Below are 24,695 nucleotides of genomic sequence, written 5' to 3'. Positions count from 1 at the left end.
CCACGATAAATTGGAACTACTTTAAACTTCATCCAGATCCATAATGTGGATATTCGGGGTTAAATCATACTAATATAAAAGGTTGCAGGAACAAAACACTATAACTTCCACCACAATTGTTTTGACAACAAACAATAGTCATCATGGAACAAGCAAGGAGAGACGCCATCCTCGAATTAGCTCGTGCGGGACACAAACCCTCTGCTATCTACAAGCTTCTTAACTACTCCAAAACCACGGTATACCGGGTCTTCAATGCCTGGGAGGTTGAGGGGAAGGTCTGCTGCAAGGCCCACAACATGAGAAAAGTGACCGAATCCCCACTCCCCACTTCCTTGAAGGCCTCCGGAACTCCATCAAGGCTTCACCAGGGTCTTCCTTGTCCAGGTTGGCCAAGAACCGTGGAGTGAGCAAGCAGCTGGTCTCCAAGGCTGTGAATGAGGACCTTGGGTACAGGTCATACCGAATGGCCAAACAACACATCCTCTCGGCATCCATGAAGGCCACCAGGCTCACCAATAGTAAGTGTCTCCTCAATGACCTGAAGAGCGACGGAGGAAGAATCATCTTCTTCTCCGACGAGAAGAACTGGACTGCCGACAGAAGCTACAACGTCCAGAATGACAAGTGGCTTGCCAAGGAGAGAGAAGAGGTCCCTGCAGTCTTCACTGCAAAGTTCCTGGCCTCCGTGATGACCCTGAGTGTCATCTGCAGCACCGGTGAGGTGATGCCTCCTTTCTTCTTCAATCCCAAGAAAAAGGTTAACGCATTAAGGTACTGCGAAGTCATGGAGGAGTTCGTCATCCCCTGGATGAAGGATACGGCCACTGGGAGGGAGTTCATATTCCAACAAGACTCAGTGCCCGCACACATCGCCATGAGGACCACTAACCTCTTCAACTCCCACAACATCACTTTCTGGGATCGCTACACCTGGCCCTCCAACTCACCCGACCTCAATCTGTGTGATTACTACTGGTAGGGGAAGTTGGAGAGGGAGGTGTGCAAGGTCAGCCACAAGAACATCGCGGCCCTGAAGGGCTCTATTTCGAGGGAGTGGAATGCTGTCGATTCCGCGGAAGTCATCAGGGCATGCAAATCCTATAGGGGCAGGATGGAGAAGATGGTGGCTGCTGAGGGAGGACATGTTGAATAAACTTAATGTTGAATATCATGTCTAACTTTTTCATATTAACAAATACACTCCAAATTCCATTTTTATCAAGCAGGTTGAATTTTAAGATAGTTCCAATTTATCGTGGTATATATATATACTCAACACTCAAAAGGAGCTACATCTGTACTGAAACCATTAAAATTTCAGATAGTCTTAATAACAGAACCGTATCTAAGTCATGGTGCAACCAAAAATCTAAGTGGATATACAGTCCATAGTAAATCTGCATCAAAACCAAGGGTCTGTATTTGAACTACGGATCATTTGCATTCCTGGTTTGTTCCTGAATTTTCTGACAGAGATGTCTGCATATTATGCCTAAAGATAGACGAGTCTATAACGTATATTTGTACAGTCTATCTTGATCAATTGCTATCAGTTGACTACAAGACACTGCTAAGTCTCATTCAACACTTTGATTACTTACAAAAATATCTGCTGGTGGCTCTGGATTTCAATGCTCACAACCATCTTTGGGGTAGCAGATACATTGACACAAGAGGATAAATTCTGGAGTAATTGATAAACATAATCTTATAGTCATAAATGAGGGAAATGAACCTACCATCGTCACTTAGCGAGCCAGCTCAACCATCCATATTAGAATTATGAATCAACATGCCTTCAAAAACTTGGAGATAACAGGATGCCATGTGGATCTTCGGCCATCAATGTCATATCATCGGTACAAAGTATTTAACTTACGCAAATGCAAACCTTTTCCTGAAAAATCAGAAACCTGAAGAATGATGAACGGAAAACATTTTCAGACATCACATAGAAAACAAAATACTTCCATTGCAAGTGTGATAGACCAATGCGCAGAATCACTAAATGGAGTATAATCAAGGCACTTGAATTTTCCTGCCCAATGAGAAAAACAAAAAAAGTAGTTCAGTATCATTGTGGACAAAAATCTCGTCAGCTTGAGATGCAACCTCGAGCCGAAGCAAAACCACTACTCACATAGGAAATAGTATTAAACCACAATAAAAATCCCTTCGTACAGTACTTAGAAAAGAAAAGAAAGATACAAGGTTACATTTCTGCAGTAAGGCTGACTCAATTGATCTCTGCTGAATCCTTACAAATACTCATGGAAACTGTAGACTGTGGTTCCACTCCTATAATACCGATGCAATCCACCAATTTCGACATAGACTTTGTGGGTGGACAGTAACAAGGTATGGGAATTTTTCAAATTTTTTGGTCCACTTAATTCGACATCGACTTTGTGAACAGTAAGAAGGTATGGGCATTTTTCAAATTTTTTGGTACACTTCAAAGTTTAGGACCATATGTATTTTAATCAACTGTTTTACAACAGCTTGGAGATAACATAATCTCATACATTTCAGAACTCTATAAAGCTATTCTAAGTACTGGATACACGCCAAGAACTTTGTGAGAAATCAAAGTGATTTTTCTTCGAAAACCTATCAAAAGGGATTACTGCACGACAAAATCCTATAGGCCAATCACTCTCTCAAATTTTATACTTAAAGGAATCGTACATTAAAAACTGAAAAAAATATTCCCACACTTCACTCTCAACAAAGGCTCTATCAACTGAGAGGGTTCTGTCACAAGCGACAGACATAAACAAAAAGTATGTTTACCAACAACAATATACACTTGCAGTCAGATTCTACTACACTGGTGCGTTTGACAATATACAATTCCACTCAGCAGACATAGCTATGGCAAAACTTGGAATACTAGCAAACATTTGATCCTGTTATAACAACCTCCTCAGAACTCAAAAAGTTACAGCTGCGCTAAAAGCTGAAAAATCTATTCCAATCCAACACGTGACAGTCCTCAAGGGGGAATGCTATCAACGGTTGCCTGGAAGATAATTATGAACACTCTTTTAACGAAATTATGAAAGGGTACAGTTAAAGCTGTAGCCTATGCAGGTGATTTTCTTTTATAAATTAGTGGAAAATTCCATCACACCCTTGTCACAGCAATGCAGGAAGCAATAAAAAGCAGTACTAAAAGGGTGAAAAATAAATGGTCTTACGTTTAATCTGAACAAGACAAGCATTATGGTCTTCTCAAAGCCCCATAAACTCAAATATAAATACTGTCCTTGATTGGAAATGAGGGGCAAAGCAATGGAATATGCATCGCGGGCGGGGTATTTAGGTGGGATTTTCGATCAAGTACTAACTTGGACAAAACACCTGAAAGGAAAAGCTGCCAGAAGTACTCGTATTTGTAGAATGGACAAAGCAATCATATGACAAAAGTGGGGGTTAACTGCAAATACAGCTCTCTGGTTGTATGAGGCTATGATCAGACCTATTATTTCCTATGGGTGTCTAATATGGGGCATGCCATAACCTCAAAATAAGTTGGAGTAAAAACATTAAATTCTATCCAAAGAAAGGCACTCCCTGTAGAGAGCCACACTCTACGATCAACGCCAAAAGCAGGAATTGAGACTGTGTTGAGCATAACTCCCCTTGATTTAAACACCAAAGAAAAAGCAACAAAGTCAAGATGTAGAACAAAACGACATGCGACACTAACAAATACTCAGTATGGGCCAAATTAACAAATATAGTCACTACATTAGCAGTATTCGTGTTTGGATGGATAACAGCCTTGTTGACGACCTGGACACAATTATCTATACAGATGGATCCAAAATGAAGACGGCAACACCGCTGCCAGATGGGCTATCACTCGAGCTGATACATCAATCTACCACTCATTTATGTAATTTAACAATGAGGCATCGTCGTTCCAAGGCACTCATCAAGCAAGTAAACCCAACAAAAAATATGATAATTCGATCAGATTGTCAATCAACAATTGCTGCTATCCTTAGCCACTTACTACCAGCAAGGACGTGTAAAGAAATCTTAAACAAAGAGAGGAGTAAAAAAATATATATATCGTATTTGGTCCCAGGTTCATTACGATATTACAGAGAATGTGTTTGCAAATTACCTTGCAAAGATTGGTACTGAAAGTAAAAATCATTAGTTTTCTAGGAATGCCACCAAGCTACGTGTAGCAGAAAATACATGGCTTCTTCTATGAAGTTTGGTTGAATAAACACAAAAAATATCAAGGCATGAAACATAATATAAGAATCGAAATCGAATGTTATCAAACTTGGACGTGAAAACAGGAGAATAATGGTTACACTGGTCAGGGGCCTTTTTTGTCCCACCTAGACAAATGGAAGATAACAATGTAACATGCAATTTGTGTTTTGAAGAACCACGAAGTGCAGACAACATCATCAATAGATGTCCCTATTTCTCATATGAGAGACATCAAACAATGCAAAAAGAAGACAAAGAACTTTGTATTTTAAAGTCAATGAATTGTACAACTATGAAAATAACTTTAACATCAAATAGAAGCACATATAATCCTTTGTTTGGTCGTGTTCATTACATCATGTTTGTATTGTTTTATTATAGTGCGTGCATGTACATATATGGTAAAGAGCAATAACTTATATAACTTACTTATTGGGTATATAAACGTAGCTAAGTCAATAATTTTTGCAATATATAGAGTTGTAAAAAAATATGACCTGACGGTTTTTATAAAACATAAGCAATATTAAAGAAACGTCATAAGACGAAATACAAAAAGAGCAATGCGAACAGTCCAGATAAATATTATAGACTCAAACAAGTACTTGTTACACAATCAAATAAATATGTCATTTTTATTTATAGGGTGGTTCAGATAAATTTGGAAAATCTTTATATGCTTATAACGAACGAACAAGTTGTGCAAGGATCATATTTTTTATTATTATTTTTTTGAAAGCTACATTTAATAAAATTCAATTATTCATAATGAGATCCACTTCTCTTGATAACTTCAGGCACATATCGCTGGAAGCTTTGTCAGACCCAAGCGAACTCGTGCGGATCAATGAATCCATCTAATTTATTCATCTGGGGATGGTCGAGTATGCAGAATGTGTCAATTATCCTTCGTCTGTAATGGTCCTGGAAGAAGTCCATTGCCCATACAACGGCAATGCTGGATCTGCACGAACTAGCGTATCTCATTACAAATAATTAAATGTCATTAAGTGTGACTTACAATTAATAAAAAAATAGTTCTAGGTCATCTACTTCGTTCCTTATAAGTATTTAAAGATTTTCCCAATTTATCTGGACCGCCTTGCATACTACTAATAATTATATTAACTGGAAAACTTAACTATATTACAATTAATACAAGTATTTACAGGAGTAATATTTTAAAAAAATGATAACGAAATAAAAAAAAGTTTAATATATAAATTTCAACCCTTTACTACAGTTATTTGAGTAAATGTTTCTTTTTTCTTTTACTCGTTCCTTTATTCGGCAACACGTTGTGCTTCTAGTTTTTTATATATTTTTTGTGGGTAACCCAGGCAATTTGCGAAATGATTGTGAGGAGATTAACGGTCATGACCACTGACCGGTAGTCAAAAAAATATACTGTTTGATGATCTGGATCTTTTTGTGTTTGCTACATGAAAATAATTTTTATTTTACCTATGCTGTGATGATTCTTTTATTCTTGAAGAGAGAACAATAAGTATAAAAGAATAACTAGTGAGTGAAAGATGAAAATTAACTCTGAGGATTTGTTGTGTAGTTATAAGTGTAAGTCCTTGTTAGATTTGGAGTAGAATTGCTGTAATTCTTGCCTACATTATAGTTTGATAAGGAGTGGGGTTTCTCTTGATTGTCTTCATATCACAGCTGTTAACCCCCAAAGCGTTCTTCAGATTGTCAGGGTGGCCACGTTCACTTTCGCTTTTATATATATATATATCTGGTAATAACGTTTTATTAGTTTAAGTGCAAACAGCTATAAGTAGAGTTGGCATTTTTCTAAGGAAAAAAAAGCGTTATGAGAAGGCGGGAGGAAGACATATGGTATTACTGTATTCAGACACTTATTAGTATCAGCTGCTTGTTATAAGATTTTTGGTCATAAAATGAACGGCTGCAATAAGGATGAGAACTTTCTACATTTATAATAGTATTTGTGCAGGGCAAATACTTTAATTATATTTAAACTCATATCTATTTATTTTATTATGCATTTTTACAACTACTACACCAACAAAGGATGAGAATGCTTACTTCAGAGGGAAAAGTTAACACCTCAACGACCTACTAAATAATAAACAAAAGTGAAAAAAGAGTCACGCAATAACTGTTTTTTCTTTTCTAATTATCAAACATAGTTTTTTTCCTTACAAAAACGTCAACTCTAGTTATAAGACAACTAGGAAGGAAATAAAAACAAATCTTACTCCTTAACTTGTAACAAAGTATATAAAAGTATTACTCTCAGTTTTCCATAAGCAAACGCATTTTATACCATTATAAGGTTCTCTATTTAAGAATTAAGGAATAACGATAACAGCTTCTTTTTTTTTAACAGTATTGCCCTCGTCTAAGATCATATTTGCTACAAGCCCTAGCTATACGTATGTGCTTACATAAATTTTATGAGGGATGTGATGGTATATTCCATGATTATCAATACATTATTTGACCTACCAGTTCAACAAATCAATGCTTACCACATCTTTACATTTTTTGTCTTATCTCTTCCAAAAAGACCAAACTATGTTCATTTAAATATGGAGTCGTTTAGTTTTATGAAGTAAAAAAAAATATATCGGGGTTTTCTTCATTTTGTTTTTGTTAAATAGATTGCTCAAGAGTTTTTATGTATTTATGAATGTTTTTTCGTCATTTTTTAAATATTTTTTATGTCCATTACGGGGTACTTAGTTCGGTCACTCTTTCTATCTTGCAATGGGAGACAGTGACCGCGAATAGTTGAATTTCAACTATCCCAACCTTTTAATAATAAGGAAATTATATCAGAAGGAATACATTATAAGAGTCTAATTTCACAATTGTACAATTGAGTAGAATTGCTTGAATAAGTTTCTACGTAGCATTAGACAATCGTTGGAGTTTCTACGTTATATTTCAATTGATGCATGCTTAAAGTAATTTTATGTTTCAGAAGTTAAATGATTTCTGTAATTATACTGTAATAGCTTATAGTAGATCCAATAAAAAGTTGATGTGCTTTAATTAATGAGATGTGATCTCCTTTGGTCTCATCCCTCACTCCTCAGATCGGCTCCCTCCTCACCTTTCAGAATGTTTCATAAGTGACAAACTCACAACCTTCTCCACATAATGAGACCTTCCATTTACTTTCATGATCTTCCAAAAGGTTCATTGTCCAAACTTCTCAAAAAAGTCGAGATTTTTCTCCTCCAATAATTTATTTTATAAAGTTATTTCCTTATTATTAAAAGGTTGCAATATTTGATTTTCAACTATCCGCTGTTATTGTCTCCCATTTCGAGATAGAAAGAGAAAGTATGAAACTGATACAATGGACTTGATTATTATCCTTATCTTTATTTTTGCTTGTACTACTTTTAAATCAAATATTATCCTACCTACTTTAAATCCCCCTCGGTGCTTCAAAACAAGATGACGACTTTTAAAACATATTAAATTTCCTTTCCACCAAAAGAATTTCTTTTTTTCTATTTCAAATATTATTCCGACAGGGTATCATTTAAAATACATAGACCATGAATAAAAACACACTTTTTCCTTCATAGGTAATGATGTACATCCTACCAGCGATCGCCATGTCCTTTCTCATCAATATCCCACGTTGGTTTGAACTAGAAATCAAGGTTTATAAGATTCCTTCAACTCGCAACGGCTCAAATACGGACATTGAGGAATGGGGCATTGCAGGTATAAATTTTGTGAATTTAAAGTAGAGTCTAATGTCAGAAATATAGTCCCCTAGAAGTTAAATATAGCTTATTTTATGTTCCCTGACGACAGTAACTTTCAGCAGCGTCCAAGCATTCTTTTCATAAGTTACGTTTTAAACGTATTAAGGAAAAATACATTTTTGGGCTTAGAATCAGATCTCAAGGTAGATGAATGCTGATATTAGTAGCATTTGACAGATTTATCTGTCGACTAAAGTTTCAGCCAGGATAGATTCTAGTATTCGGACATAGCAAACAATTGAACTTTGAACCAGTTAATAATACACAACCAAATTCATCCTAATCTCAAGAGCCAACCACACGTTAGAATCGTGTTGTTCGGACAGAAAGATCTACTTAAGTTCTTTTCAATGAAGCATGAGTTGGCCTATTAGGTATTCAAGGTGAGAAGAAATGACCAATGTTCGTGGTCAGATAAAGTTCTCCATTTTTGTTTACATGCAATACAATACTATGATGATATTAATAGTGTTATTTGGTCAAATCCATTCTTAGGAAGGGCCATATCAGTCCTTAGGAATGTCAATAGTTGCCACAGTTCAAATATCTTCGGACCTGTCGATCCTTGGATTTTTTACTAAAAATGTTGATGGTTTATTAAACCAATTAAGATAACATTTATGTATTAAGAGCAATGCACATACGAGGCTGGTCTGAAAAGTTTCCGAACTGACAAAGATACAATACATTTTTTATTTATTTTAATTTCGACTTTTTCAACATAGTCTCCGTTGTAACTCACCAGACTTCTTATCTCTGCAACACCCACAAAGAGTAATCGGGGGTTTCTCTGCAATATAATTGTTTATTAGACACTTTTTGCCTTTGGCTCAATTACTCCGAGTTTGGTTGACTTAGACGCGTCAAGTTATAAGACAACCCCCGTCTTTATACGTCTGCTATTTTTTAAATCTATTTAAAGATACATCTTTCAAACTTGATTTTGTCCATTCTCACAATAACACTCACATCGACTCACTCAAAGGACGGTAAACGGTCACCTGCACGTACATGATGGCTGAAACTTTTCTGAGAATTTGTCAACTGATACTAGTTAACCGTGGATGCAACTAGCTTTTTATTTATGAGTGCTGCCATCTTCATGTTAAGGTAGGAAACTTTTCAGACCCCCCCCCCCTCGTATTTTGCAAAAAATATTCATGTTTCGATTATAACTCAACATAATACGAACATATTATATTATTAATTAGTTATATAATTTATTATGTTATATAACGGAATTATTAAAAGTTATGAGGGATGGATTTTACTTTTCTTTAATGACCAATAAGTGGAAATGGGCTGGATGGAACAGACTAGACTGAACCCCAGTCTTTGTTCCTAAATAAGGACCCACACAACACTAAATTGATATATGTGAATATTGATTGAATATAGATTTTTGAAGCAAAAGTTATTTAATACTTGGAAGGCTATTTAACAGTTTTTATTGTTTATTTTAAAAAGTTCTAAATGTGTTAATAAAAATAAAAATATATGACTTTTGAATCTGAATACTAAGCAAGTATTCTGCTGATTACTAACTTCCTTATATATTTTATATATAATAAAGTTTTTTTCCCGGGAGCTCTAGGAGGTTTAAGCCTTAGTTCAATTTCATAGAAAAAAACATTTCTGGGGAAATCATGAATTAAAATATTTAATATTCTGGAATACATATTAAAGATTAATTGAAAAAAAAGTTTCTAACAGTTTATGTTGTGAAAATGATGTGTTTTGTATATCAATGATCCCCAAGGATTTTTCTATAACAACTCAAAAATGAATATTTAATTATTACTTTACCTTTTAACCATGCTCGGATACTTTTCATACAGAGTGTCCCAGCTAAAGAGATCAGGTTGTTGTTTTTTTCAATTTTGTATCGTTCATGCTTTAATTTCAGGCCTAAGCTCAATTCATGGGGGAGGCCAAGTGGGGGCACTTTGAGATTTAGCTGTTTGTGTAAAGTATCTAAATATTGATATAGTTGAGCTTGATAAAAATCGTTCACGATTCGCAGGGACACACTGTATAATGATTTATGGAAATGTAGTTTCAACTTGATACTCAGTAAATATTTATCTTAACTGTACATATTTTCTTTTTATTACATTTACGGTTGAACAAACAGTTTAATATATATTAATAAAAAATATGGTCGAATGCTTTAAGTTACCGATTTTAAAAATTAATTATTTTTGCAACTTGGATTTTTTTATGATAATTAATTTGTTAAAATAACTATTTTCATGCTGTCATTTATATTATAAAGACCCATGCAAAGAATACACACATATTTATACAGAGTGGTGATTTTAAATCTTCAACAAGTTATGATCTCAATAACATGGCAACCTTGAGACCCATGTTTATGACAATGCGTTCATCAGATTTAATTGTCAAAACTGTATAAATAATACATAATCCTTGAAATGTCCTACAAATACGAAGGCTGTGGAGTCATTATTGAGTGTATCCGAGACGGGGCACACTCAAGGAGATTATTGAGTTTACAAAGCTGCCCAAATCAGCTGTTTACGATGTTGCCAAAGGCTTCAAGGAGTCTGATGGGAGTCTGAAAACAATAAATACACCGTTCCAGACTTTTGCAAAGGAAATGTGGTCTCCTAGCCGCCGAATCTGAATTCCTTGGACTATATGTGGGCGTCTTGTCTTGGAGAGAGAGAGTCCTATAAACGTGACCATAACTCCTTGATGCCTTCCATTCTGGAGGCATTGGCCAAAATGGACAAGGAGTTCATCATCATTGGCTGTTCCAGGTTCAGGGCCAGGTTGGGGGTGGTGGTTGAAGTTTGATCTCTAGCAAGTGTTCATTCTAGTTTTCAATTTATTTTCGTGCGAACGCTTGTGAAAAACACTTAAAGATAACGACGTGTTTGCTGAAGAAATTATTATTCACCGCGAATTAAAATGGCTGACTTACCTCTGCAAAATTTTAAATTGATATATTAAAATTTATTTTAGAACCAAACCATGGAGCAAATCTTAGTAGTAGGGTTATGTTGAATAAAAATTTTATTTGGATTTTATTACAATTTCATCAGTTAAAATTTAGATATATACATTAGAGTGGTTTGTTTTTCAAAACAAATCAAAAGAAAACGTAAGTACAAAAAAATCGCCTGTCTCTCCCCTACTTACTCACAGACTCATGGTATATATTTGAATATGTATACATACTTTTTTATAAGGTTTAGAATTGTCAACCAATTGATCAATATAATTACCCTTGTTCCAAACAACTTATTGAAGACGCCTCATCACTGACTTGCAACTAGTATACACATGGTCTTCTGGAATACTTTTCCCAACTGGTATCCCTGTCAGCCGTTATAAGGATGTATTGATCCAGAAAACTGCATTGGCCACCCTGCATATTCACATTACAACATCAATTGAAGATTAGGCAAAGAGAAGCCAAATATTTGTGCTCTAAAAGTGCTGAAAAAAGTCATTCCACCAATCTTGCATTTCATTTGAAGTGCGATATTTCTGACTACTAGAATAGCGAAATCTCTGCATACATTAAGCTAAAATCAATCTAATTCTGAACCATTCTGTATAAGCCATGTATGTTTCAGATATTTGTTTTGAATGACATATATTGCTCAGTCAAATTAAAATTAAAAGATAAAAAGTTTTGGAATAACCAAAGTTTTTACCTCAAAGAAAGTTAATTTTTTTATTAAATCTTCTCATTTCAGTATTTTCTAGAAATATACATAGATTATTCAAAATATACATAAATAAATGGATAATTTGGACTTGAATATAATCCTTAAGATATTCAATTGGATACAATTATAGTACGAACTTGTGTTATAATAAACATTTCGTCATCTCGTCATCATGAGAGAGCAAAAAGCCAAAATGCAGCGCATGTCAGATATCCTAAATGCTGAACTGGAAGTGGCAAGGATTAAGGACATTGTGAAGTGCACAAGGAGAATGGTTTTCAAGGTGGCCAAAGATGAAGAATGATGAAGGAGGAAAGCAGGAAGTAAAGGCCACAATATAAAGAGCTTAGAGAAGAAGATCAAGGAGGACCCCACCAAATCAATAGATCGCCTCGCCAATGACTTATCCGCGGCAGCTAGGACAATCAGGAGGCTATAAAGGTCGGCATGGGAATCTCCTCATATACAAAAACCTCGTACTATCTTTTGACAAAGGTCATAAAGGCCAAGATGTAAAGAGGCAAAGAGATGTGACCACCTTCCTCGCCAAATTTGAACCTGCTGGACTATGTTGTGTGGGGTACTTTGGAGAGCGAAATTCAAATAAACCACGCCCAAATGTGGACTCACTGAAGGCGCTCATAGTGACTGCGTGGGACAACTTAACTATCACAGAAGTTAGTCATAATCTATTTCAAGGCTTTTCAGCGACGTGTCATTGATCCTGAATGTGGCCATATTGAGTGACCAAGTTTGCAAGGGCCTTGTTTACAAGTTTTGTTTGTAAACTTTAATTATCCTGTAATTATTCAGATGGAGTTGCACTGATTAAGTATAAGTAAACATTATTGTATTACATTTGCACCATCTGACCTAGGAATCTTCTTTGAAGTCCATATTCACAATGTATAATTCCTTCCCAATGAACGATCCAGGGCACAAACCTATGTACCTTGAGTTGAAGGGAATAATTTTTCTCAAGCGTGCTGTCAATACGTTTATTTTTCTCCTATATTTTTGCTATTTCATCGTGTCCGAAATTAAGAAACATGAGTCAAATAACGTCTGAAATTAAAAATAATAATTTGAAACTTGTCCAAATTTATGAATTTGAGGTATTTTTAGATTGAGTATTTAAATAATAAAAACAACCTCTTTATTCGATGTTTTAACTTCTTACTAACATATTTGTCAATCTGTTTATTTAAAAATTCTCAAATATAAGGGAGGATGTCTATATAAAGTATATGAACCTAAACACTTCTTCGATGTGTCCAACAATGTCTAATTTCCCCTAGTTTTTTATTTGTGGGTTTTTTTAATGTTTCAATATAAACGTTACCATAATTGATTATAAATATTAAAAAAAGTAAAATTTTACAAATTGATTATAAAATTAATTTAGGTATCAAAGGTGTTGAAAAACTTTGTGTAAAAGTTTAACAAATAGATCCAAGCAATGCTTTGTACATCTGCTAGCATCAATTAATAAAACAACGTAATGGGTATTTATAATAACATCAACTCTTGCTTCCTTCAATCTAAAAGGATTTTCCATTAAGGGAATTAGAGCATTTTATTATGTGAACATGAGATATAATATAAGTATTCAGTGAGCCGATACCTCTAGACCGAATTGAGTAAAACCTAATATGTTTTTTTTTGTTTTGCAAAAAATCTTGCTAAGGTAGTGAAAAAATCTTTAAAAAGTTACGTCAATTTAACTTCAGAGCCATCTAGAGAGTAAAAAAGGATTAATGAATATATAAAACATGTCACCGGATACGCTGTATATAGTGCTCCCTGATTCGTAAACAAATAAAGGAAAAAAAGTATAATATACAAGGAGGACTGTATAAAATAAAAAATCTCACAAGCATCTAGTTCAATCATATTAAACAATAAAAAAGCGGGAATTACTTTATAGAAAATTTTAAAAAAGGAATATGACTTTAGTTGAGGTTGACAAACGAGATCATCAAATAATATTAGTATTATTTTTCTAAATCTCAAGCTAGTTATATTTTTATTCTTGGGGAGAGAATGTGTAAGTATGGAGTGAGTAGCTACGTGTGAGTGTGTTCATGAAAAATGGAGGGTAACACCAAGGATTTCTTGGGCTGTTATATTAATATATTATTAAAGCAAAATGTGTATTTTCGTCAACCCCTAAAGTCCGGACAATGCAAATTACTACTAAATTAAATAATATTTTTAATTACATAATATGTAGGTGTCAAAAACTAAGAAGTTATACAGATAATTAATTAATAATCTTTCTTTTTTTTCTCCCAAATCAAGGAACATGGTTACGATATGACAAGCGCTATGTGAACTTCTATCTCAATTGGACCCTCTTATTCTTCACTGGGATCATACCTCTTTCACTCCTTGCATTTTTAAACACCCGTATCTACCTAAGAATTAAGGAAGTTCAGAAAGTACGAACTGCTCAACAAACGAGGTAAAAATACACCATACATTTGTAATAAAAAAAAGTTCGACTGAAATGTTATGTCATCACATATCCAATAGCCAAAGAAGCCAAATTTTCATCCAATCACCTCAGAATTTGATTGACTTGAGCTCACATGTAGATTTTACTTGCAAACTCCAAATCTATGTTTTGGGGGTTATTTTACAATTGTTTTCAGAGATATTGAGTCTTTTATTTTGTTATTTTAGCAAAAACTGTGGTATACAGCAAATTTGAAATAGGCATATCTTCTATACCTGCCATTCAATTTTTACAAACAAAGTATTTTCGAAAAGTTAGAATATACGGAAAAAATCTATATTTCCAATTTTTTGTATATTAGCTCGTTTTGGGGTCAGTATCTCATCTTTGATGCCGTAGATCAAATTTTGTATTCGTTAAATTGGGTTTATTTTGTACATATCAATGTCATTTACAATAAATGCAAACTGAAGTCCAACAGTAGCATTTATACAAATAGTCTCTACAATTAATCTCTTATTCAAATCAAAATATCTCCAAAAAGTATAGAAAAATATCATTTCCATCTTTCATTGTTGTTAAATTTCAAGGAGATGGATTATTTTGCAGAATTTGGCTCCAAAGTCGTTGTTTATATATTTTTATTTCTAGTATATCATTTATCAATGTTAAAATTTATTGATTACTTTTTTTACAAATTTAATATCACTAAAAATCTCAATTTTTTTCGAATATACTCCCAAGATCAGTTTTATGTTGTAGTACAATACATTATATAATAATTATTTAATCCTTTGTCCATATTGATATGTCGAATCGGTTCATTTCCCTTTTCAGAAATGAGCCAAATTTTGGAGCGACTCTTGCTTCAATCATCATCATTTTCATTGTTTGTCATTTACCTCGCATTATCAAAAACATTTATGAAATCATCGTAATGAATCAAGTCATTGAGAGTGGGGAAACCTGTAGTGGAATGAATCCCGCAAAATCCTTGGTTCATATAAATAATTTTATTCTCACATTAAACGCTTCAGCTAATTTCCTGGTGTACTGCTTTGTGGGAAGCTTTGGTACGCAGTTTCTTGATATATTGAAACGTACTTTCATCTGCTCAAGTATACTCAAAGGGATCTCAAAGATGAAGTTTCAACGAGGACCAAGTATGTTTTATAATATTTGCATACATTTAAAAGTGCACCAACAATTTTGCGCAGGAAAATTCCATGTACAGATAATTACGTGCAAACTAAAGTAATAACAAATTTACATTAATAACAAAGTTATTAGAGTAAGGAAGATCGGGGACAGTTGCAATAGTTTTTGTTTCTATCGCATTGAAGGGGAGTATTAAGGCTTTAAATCAAGTAACGAAACGCGACCGTTAGCCTGGGGAGATACAATTGTCCAGTGTTTTAACACTTTTTCACCAGGTGTCGCTTTTCATATGATGTCAACTCTGTTATTTTTCTTGCTGACGTAGTCTGGGATATTATAAAGAGGATAATTGATGAAGCATGCCTCACACACTAAAATTGTTGTGGGGAAAGACGAAATTTTTTTATTCTTTGATTTTTCCTTTTTTGAATATCCCACCAAAGAGAAAAGAAGTTTTCAATAATACAATTATGATTTATTGATTGTTATTAATTATAATAATTATTAGTATAAGAATTAATGAATAATTTAAGTTGCAATGATCAATTATTGTCAGAGGTGGGAACTAGGAGTCGAGACTTGACTTGGACTCCATAGTTTAATAATAAAATACTCGTATATATTTTTATATTAATGAACATCATCATCTATGAACTCAAATAAACAAATAAATGGGCTAACAAAGCTCCATATGACAAAAAATTTATCAAGCTAAGTTAAGCTTGTCTTCCGGACTACAAATGTGCATCTTCTAGAAAGTAAAATATTTTAGATAACACCATAACTCCAAATTTTATCTCCGAATAATTAACTAAACAGTATCTCTAGCGGACAAAAAAATTTTGTGTGCACCAATACATTTTTATAGCTATTGATCACGTGGGTCCTCATTTCGCTACTTGGTTTTATGCTTTAGGGAGTGCGTTTGAGTAAAAGATTCTCAAGAAGGGAGGTAACAAGACACTTCAAATAATGAAAAAACAAAAAAAGAACATATATTTACCAAGTGGTCGAAAGTTCTTGGAAAGTTTTTAAACTGAAAATGCATGAAGTTTTGTTTGCATTTTTTTGTAAATATCCGGTTCGAACTTTTTGTTGCAATGGCTTTTGATTTGAGGTCAGTTTTTAAGGTCATATATGAAAATGGGGGCCAAAAGAAAGGAGGTTGCTGTTCTAGTCCACACCGGGTACAACAACATCATGAATATGCTCATAGTCAGCAACCAGAGGGTCTGGAGGGTCAAGAAACGGGTTTCTAACTGGGTATCCTATTTTCCGGGATTTATCAAGGGTTTTATATCTATAATTTTGCCAGTTGATAATAAGATCAACAGTTAAGGGTTTTTTATAATCGAAGGCAATTACCAATTTCCATGATGTTAAAGACCATTCAGTATGTGCTCACAGCACGGGAGACGAGTGTGGGTTTTTTAATATTTTTTTTACCTGACAAAGGAAAAGTATTTTTTGAAGCCTTAGGGACTTGCCACCAAAAAAATTTACGACTTTTGACACTGTGGCCTTAGCAATGGCTTTCTTATTGGCCAGCTCAGTCATTTTCATTCTGGGATTGGATTCAAAGGCCTCTGGAGTTAGTTTGGTTGTTCCACCATTTCGAGGCTCGTCTTCAACGCTATTTCCAGCTTCAAATGTTTTCCTGACCTTTCAGATCGTCTGTTTGCTGAGAGAGAGAGATCATGTAAATGATGTGCGTGTGACCGGTTCGTACTAGAAAGGCAATCTCCTATCTTTTTGCTTTCATTTTCCACATAGACATTTATAGAATGCGAGGAGAATAAAATTGTAACTTTCTTTACCAAAAAATAAATCCCTAACAATAACGTGAGAGAAAAAAATGAATACAACGCGGTAAAAAATTTTAAACCTATCAGAATCCATTGCGATAATTTTTCTTTCATCTGATATATTTTCCTTAGAATCTCTTTAGTTCGACTTAGACCCAAGAAAAATAACACTACCTACTTATTTCTGATTGCTATCGATTCATTTATATATTTGTAATTTTTCACACCTTGTATTTGAATATAACTTGTCAAATACTCAAACTGTGCCCCTGGTAAATCAGTGACGAATGCAACGTTTAAAAAAATTGAGTTTGATATTATAACCAAGAAAATTAAACTAAAAATTATTTTTTATAAGGAAGTCACTAAAGTTTTCAATCTATTAAACTATAAGTATGAATCATTGATGGATCGGTCAATAAAAAAAAGTCCTCTTCGGGCTTTAATGGTAACCACTACAGCTTAAATGACGTAGCTAGTAGCTAGCTATACTTAAAACTTTTGGTAATTGCTTATTATACAAGCTTAAGATTAAAAAGGTCGCTGAATAAATATTGGGGAAGTTCCGATTATTTAAATTTTACAGTTGATATGACCAGATTAAAAATCAACTAAATTCCATATTAAGATTAAATTTTGAAATTATCTTCTCTGGGATACATTATTTTAAATAATTTAATATGAATTAATCATAGTAAAAAAAATGTAGAAAGTAGACTTTGTATAATAATCTTTTTCCATTCTACGGTTTCAGTACTAAAAAAGTCCCCTTACAACATGGAAGTCATATGACAATGTTTTTTCTTGTTCCCAAAAACCACGATAAGCGGAGACTCCCTTCAATAACACAATTATATACGATAACTAAGACCGTAGGATTGAAGGACCGACTATATTATAACTCAATAATATAATTTACCATTAATAATACAGTAATATAAACAGATACTAAAAGTGTTGCAATCCTCTCCAGTCTTCCTTTAAATAGCCTTGTGCAAAGGTTTTTCCACGAAATTGAAGACTCTAAAATAGCAGTGCAGAATTGTCTATTATTGCAAATCATATTTAGATGTTCATATGTCACCTATTTCTAATGTTTTTTCCGTCAGCTCTACGATTGGAGGAGAATGTGCCTAAAGTTTCACCATTAAATGGGATTGAAAAAATCACAGAGGACGAAACGAATGTTTAAAAATCAATCAACCTTTTTGTATGTCTACATATTTTGTAATCATAATGTATTCGTAATGGAGATATGAATTGCTTAATGGAAAATAGGCACGTACTTTTAACCACAATTGAGCACAAATATTGGCATAAAATATTCATAATGTACCTTAAATATATATAGATTCAAATACATAGAGTTTTAAATTTTAGACATTGTCAATATATTTATAAAAAACGAAGAATAATATGGTAAACCTAACAATTTGACAATATTTTGGGGAAAACCCGCTTAGTTGTCCTGACATTTGATTATATTAGCTATAAAAGGAAGGAAGTAAACACACCTTGTTTTTTTGGAAAAAAAATTCCAAATTCAACAGATATTCACAAAAGAATTAAACTTTAGGAATATATATTTTCAAAATCCATAGATATTCACATACAAATTTAATTTTTGGGAAAAAAATTTCAAATATTTAATTTTTGGAAAAAATTTCAAAACTTCACAGCTATTCACAAAAAATTTGAAAAAAAAAATCACAAATCCATAGCTATTCTAATAAAGTTTAATTTTTTGGAAAAAAATTTAAAAAATTAAGTTTTTTGGAATAAAGTTTCAGTAATTATATTTCTAATATTTAATTTTTTTCCCCAAAATTTCAAAAATCCACAGCTGTTTGCAATAGATTTGAGAAAAAAAAAATCATAAATCCATAGTTATTTGCAAAAAAATGTATTTTTTCAGGAAGAAAATAGAAAAATTAAATTATTTGCAAAAAAAAAATTCAAATATTTATATTTATTCTAATAAAATTTAATTTTTTGGAAATAAATTTGGAAAATGTATATTGTTTTAGAAAGAAAAAAATCCACAGCTATTCACAAAAAAAATGGGGGAAAACCCTACGGACGCCCTTGCAAGTCCTACTCTGTATCTAGTAAGGACATGGGCAAGATTACTCCGATGTTGAGCCACAATTCTACTCAAAGTCCAACAACCACTAACATATAGTGTCACTCCTTATTTATTTGGGTCATTCCATTCTTAGGAACAGTCCTATTAGACCTTGGGATTAGTCCTTAAGACTGTCAGTCCTTCGGACTCTCAGTACTAGAACAGATTAAGAAAATAAAGTTGATTGACGTAATAAATGACCAACTTTCTAAGTTTTAGGACTGAACTGTACCAGACCGAGACCCATCTGTACGGGACTGTAGTTTCAATCTTAAATTACAGTTACCTCAATTTCACAAAAATACTCTATGTATTTTGTTCTCAGCTGTCGATTCTTTCATCTCACTTGATACGCCATGGCTATTTCTTAATTTATTCTTTTTGTTAAATATACGAAGTAATAAATTATGCAATACTTATGCCCTGTTTTCAAAAGGACAGGAATACAATTTCTGTTTGATCCCTTTCGTATATTTATATATATTTCCCAAGGCTAATAGAAATATAAGATTATAGAATAATGTGTGCACGATTGATGTTTGACTTCCATCACGTTTTTTAATAGTGATGTCATAAAAGATTTGCTTGTTTTGTCAAAATCTGTTAGTCTTGCCCAGACGTCGGTACAATACATCAAATTGAAAATTCTATACAGTCCGATTACATGATGGTCTAACCTTGTATTTCAGTTAACCTTCATATTGCCCACATGATTAGGTCTATACATAAATTCTGGCTATCAAATAGAAATGCAAATATATTATAAAGCTACGCTTTTAATTAAACATTACTAGGCAATATTCTAATACATCGAATAAAATACTAGGATTTTAATATTATGAAATATAAAATATAATTCATTCTAAAATTTGTGAAGAAAGAAATAATATGACAATGTTAGTCTAAGATTACTTAAGAGATAAATAGCAGTTGGTGTGATTGAGTAATTCGGCTAGCTACCAGATTATTTTGGGCTAAATTGATTGATTATTATGATCCAGTGAAATACATAATGTATCTCTTTTAAAATAAATCAAACTTTTGTTGTCTAATTTATAATCTATAACAGTGGTTCTTAACCTGTGTTCGATCGAACCCCAGGGGTTCAGTGAGACACACTAAGGGCTTCGGCAAGCCCCCTGCATCCATTGACCAAGGAACCCTGTAAGCAGGACTGGGCACGCACAAACATTAATTCAAATACGCGTGCAACATGGGTCCATTGAAAAAGAAAACAATGCAACGTGTTTGGTAAGATAATAAGTAATAACTAATAATTATTATTTACTTTGTGGACGCCATCTTTATTGTGTTTTGTAATTCCATTCATGGCCACTAAGTGTTGTGCTCCAGGGTGTAGAACAGGCTATGACAACGAGCCACAACAGTCTGGTGTTACTATCCATCTGTAGCCAAACAAAGAGAGAAACTCCGGACTTGATACCACTTTGCTGAGAGCCATTCCACGAGAAACAGATCCGAAGAAGACAAATTAAGCACCATCCATAAGTACAAAGCTGTGTTCCCTGCATTTCAACGAATCTGATTTCATCTGTGAGTCTAGAAGAATTCAGACCCTTGGCAAGGCTCTAAAGAAGAGGTAAGAGAGCTGCTCACTTTTGATGCGTATGCTTATAACTGGCCTTCCTTTATAGGTGTCTTAAACCAGATGTAATACCATCCCTATTGCCAAACTGCCCCAACTACCTCTCAACTCTTAAAGCTTTATCAAGGCCAACTCAAGCTGAGCCCACGTAACGTAGGCTTCAACAGTTCAATGAAATGAGTTCTATGGAAGTACGTGGTGACAAATTGGCCAAGGAGACACTCCCATCAAACTTCATCCTCATCACAAAACCAAGCGCTGCCCTTTTGAAGCTATTCCATGATGAGAAAATGCGACCCCAAGTAGTAACGACCATCCAGTTTGAGACAGATATATCATTCAAAATGTACCACTCTGGTGTGTTGATTAACAAAAAGGCAGTGTCACACATAACCTCAGAAGGCAAGATTAACAGTGTGATTCAAGCCATCAATTTGGCTTCCTTTCTGGGAAGTTCCTCGGCATGTTCCAGTCTGATCCCATCGAAAGATGGTTCGGCTGGTACAAACAACTAAGTGGAGGTATCTACTACATCAGCGTGAGACAGATCCTGGAAGCAGAGAAAAATATTCGAATTCTGAGTCTTGTCAAATTCTCAGGTAAATAAGAAATTGGTTAATAGTAAGCTTCTTTATTAAGGTATTACTTATTTTTACAATAAGATAATATCAGAACAATATTTGACTTTTTTAAATTTTCAGGTCCGACTACTTCAGACTAATTAAAGGTCTCCTGGATGAAGACATGGTAAAAGCTGAGCTCATGGATGCTCTCTACTTAGTTGCCGGGTATATTGGTTTTTCTTTGAAGAAAAAGATCAGCTGTACATCATACCAAGAGTTAATGGTTATCAGAGACACACCTCCGGACTTAATAACCTTCGATAGCCCAAATAATCAGCATGCAGACCTGAAAGAGTTCATGGACATAATGAGCAGAGGGGGGGTTGTCGACACCATCCTACCTTCTCTACCTCTCCTGTCTTTATGCTCACTCCATGTTATCTTACATCACAGCTACTCCTGAAGAGAAAGACAGTTTACTTGGCACAACAAATCATATAGCTTCATTTGTTGCCACATTCAGTGACAGGATGCAGGACAGTTTAAACTCTGACATAATCGCTGTTGCTGGAGTAAAGTGCAAAAAAAGACACTCCTGGTCAGCTTTTCTTCAAATAATTTCATTTGCTTTGTTTAAGGTCATGGGTAAAAATTGAAGTGCTAAACTGAATGATGACATCCGATTTTTAAGAAAAAAGAGAATGGCAGCTAAGAATTCAGAAGCTAATAGAAAAAAAGCTAAATTTCAATCAAAATCTTCTGACTTGTAGACTTGAACCAACTTTGTACTTTTTGATTGTGTCTTTTCTCTTTAATATGTTCTTAATGTTTAGTTTGATTAAAGTACTAATAAAATACCACTTCTATTAGCAATATATAGCCTCATTTTTATTATTTTGATGATTTCCCCTAGTAAAATACTTTCAAAAACTCTTTATTTTGTAGCAAAACACTTGAAGAGAGACATTCTATTTAGAATATACAAATTCTAAATAAACAAAGACCCATATTGGAAACGCGTGAGCGCAGTGTCCTGTCTTGGTTACAGGAGTCCTTGCATTGACACGACTGTCAATCGGGGAGACCTTCTTTCAGTGCGAGCGTATCGCAACACCGTTGCATCACTCAGAGGGGTGGGATTCTAATATGAATCAACAACAGGTCTCCGTGTTAGATTACAAATATTTAGTTGCTTAGTAAAAATGTGTAACAATGAATAAATACAGCTCATTCGTATTATTTGTGACTTTAGGATCCGCTAATCCATTATTGGCTGCAAGTGATCAGACAACATTGGTAAGCTTTGTTATCTAGGCTGCAGATAATTTGGTGAACTCAGTAGCCAAGTTATGGGTGTAATGATTGTACATCATTTGTTATTTTTTTTTTTTTAATCTTTCAATCCTTTCTTAATAACTATGTCCAACTAAAAAAGAAAGTTGTCTGACGAATACGTACAATAGTGATTCACTTGTAGAAAGGAACATATGGGAGCCAACGTACTCAATACATGATTTGCACTGTTTAGTTGAGCCTTTCTAGTCTAGCATCGGCAAAAATTAAGGAAGATTTGCTAAAGCTCTATGGACATGGTAAATACAAGAACATAACCCATGCTGACTTCAAGGAGAAGAGAGACAGATTTGATGAAAAGGATATTCTGCCTGTTCCCTCCCCCCTCAAAAAAAAAAAAAAAGTAATAACATATAATCCTGCAGACACCCTTGTAATAACATAAATACATTTTATAAGCGTCAAATGTATAGTAAAAATAGGCAAGGAAGGAATAAAAATTTTATAAACATTAAGGTCCTTCTATTTATTGGTACCATTTTGACATCCAAATGTTTACTATTATCCTTAATATGAATGAAAAAGGGTTTTCATTCTATTAGAAATTGATTATTTAGGCCCCGAAAATGGAGTCCATCAGAATTGTGACGTCACGCTCTATATGATTAAGAAAATATTCAAAAAAATGACATTCCAGTAGATGGGAACGTTGTTATTGATTAATTATTTAAAAATCATTGTATTGCTTGGAATTTGGATTTAAAATGTAAACATTATTCGTTTTGAAGTCATTGATTTAGTATTGAAATATGACAGAAAGTGAAGAAAAAATTAGCTTATTCCTAATTTAAAATATTCAATGTATATTGAGAAAAAGATCAATTGTGGGGAAATAAATCGGAAACATTTATCCCTATTAAATTTGACACGCTGATTCTCATAACTAGGGATGTCCAAATTATGTAATAATATTTATCTCCCAATTTTAATGCTTCAAAATATATTTTGTTTTTAAGTGGATTTTATAATGTAAAAGGAAATAATTTTTATCACAATGTTAATCAATTTAATAAGAAGTTATTTTTGAAGGAACTTATTCATTAGAAGAGTGGTATATGTCTGTTTTTATTACTATTATTTAATTAGGTTATTTATTTTCTAGGTTTTTATTGTATTATATAATTTATACATAGATACCAAATGAATAAATATTAGTTTTTTTAAATAAAAACAAGACATCCATTACTTTTTTAAAGTTGTTAAATTAGAAAAAATATCTTACATATTTATTAACAAATGCAATTTTTTGTAAACTCATATGATGGTAAATGTTGATTCCTAGTAAATTTATTAATTTGTTCTTTTTTGTTATGTTTTTGACTCTGTATGTTTCTTTCTTGGTCATCAGCATTACAGAAACGGTAACAAATTGATTTGGATCAAACGGAGATTATAGCATTTCGGCTGAAAAGTCCCGGGCTTAACAAAAAAAATAGATTTTTTTGTTTAAAATTGTTTTTCTAAATTATTAATACTTTTTTTATTCCATATATGGAGCCGAGTCCCCCATAAAGCTTTTAACAAGCCATTGCTTAGCTTGAATGCTATTTTTCCAATCAATAAAGCAGAATAATATTAAAACACATAATTTTTTTGATCCTATCTTTTGAAGGTTGGTACTAACTGAGAAAAAGGTGTATTAAAAAAAATAGTGCCATTTATAAATGAAGTGTGGGTTTTTTTAGCCCATGTCTTATAAGGTCCCAATAAAAGGCCATTAAATTATGAGAAGTCAAGGTCGATATAAGACAGAACCTACAAAAATGCTTAATCGACCATAACTTTGGAGGAAATTGAGGTACATAGCTTAATTTGATTTAATGGGAGAAGTTTTACACTCTAAAGAGTGTCCATTTTTTTTATTTTTTTTTCTATATTTTTTCAAACATTTACAACCTCTTAATAGTGTAACATAAGATACTA

At 33.5% G+C, this 24,695-nt stretch overlaps 1 protein-coding gene and 1 long non-coding RNA gene across 2 annotated transcripts in view; both read left to right on the top strand.

Annotated features, from left to right (window-relative positions):
• LOC121123465 (FMRFamide receptor) overlaps nucleotides 1-18,504 on the top strand; it is a 42,365-nt gene extending 23,861 nt beyond the window's left edge. The window contains exons 4-7 of the mRNA XM_040718587.2: nucleotides 7,818-7,959; nucleotides 14,006-14,168; nucleotides 15,000-15,325; nucleotides 18,235-18,504. Coding sequence (XP_040574521.1) covers nucleotides 7,818-7,959; nucleotides 14,006-14,168; nucleotides 15,000-15,325; nucleotides 18,235-18,317 — 714 coding nt within the window. The 3' untranslated portion in view covers nucleotides 18,318-18,504. The remainder of the gene's footprint in view (nucleotides 1-7,817; nucleotides 7,960-14,005; nucleotides 14,169-14,999; nucleotides 15,326-18,234) is intronic.
• Nucleotides 18,505-19,030: 526 nt separating this feature from the next.
• On the top strand, nucleotides 19,031-22,288 carry LOC121123651 (uncharacterized). The gene is made up of 3 exons (XR_011781479.1): nucleotides 19,031-20,850; nucleotides 20,906-21,455; nucleotides 21,558-22,288. It is a non-coding gene; the product is annotated as an uncharacterized lncRNA (long non-coding RNA).
• The last annotated feature ends 2,407 nt before the right edge of the window (nucleotides 22,289-24,695 follow it).

Source organism: Lepeophtheirus salmonis, chromosome 8 (assembly GCF_016086655.4).
Source record: "Lepeophtheirus salmonis chromosome 8, UVic_Lsal_1.4, whole genome shotgun sequence".
Classification (NCBI taxonomy): domain Eukaryota; kingdom Metazoa; phylum Arthropoda; class Copepoda; order Siphonostomatoida; family Caligidae; genus Lepeophtheirus; species Lepeophtheirus salmonis.
Note: the sequence above shows the minus strand (reverse complement) of the source record. Positions and strands in the feature narration are given on the sequence as shown.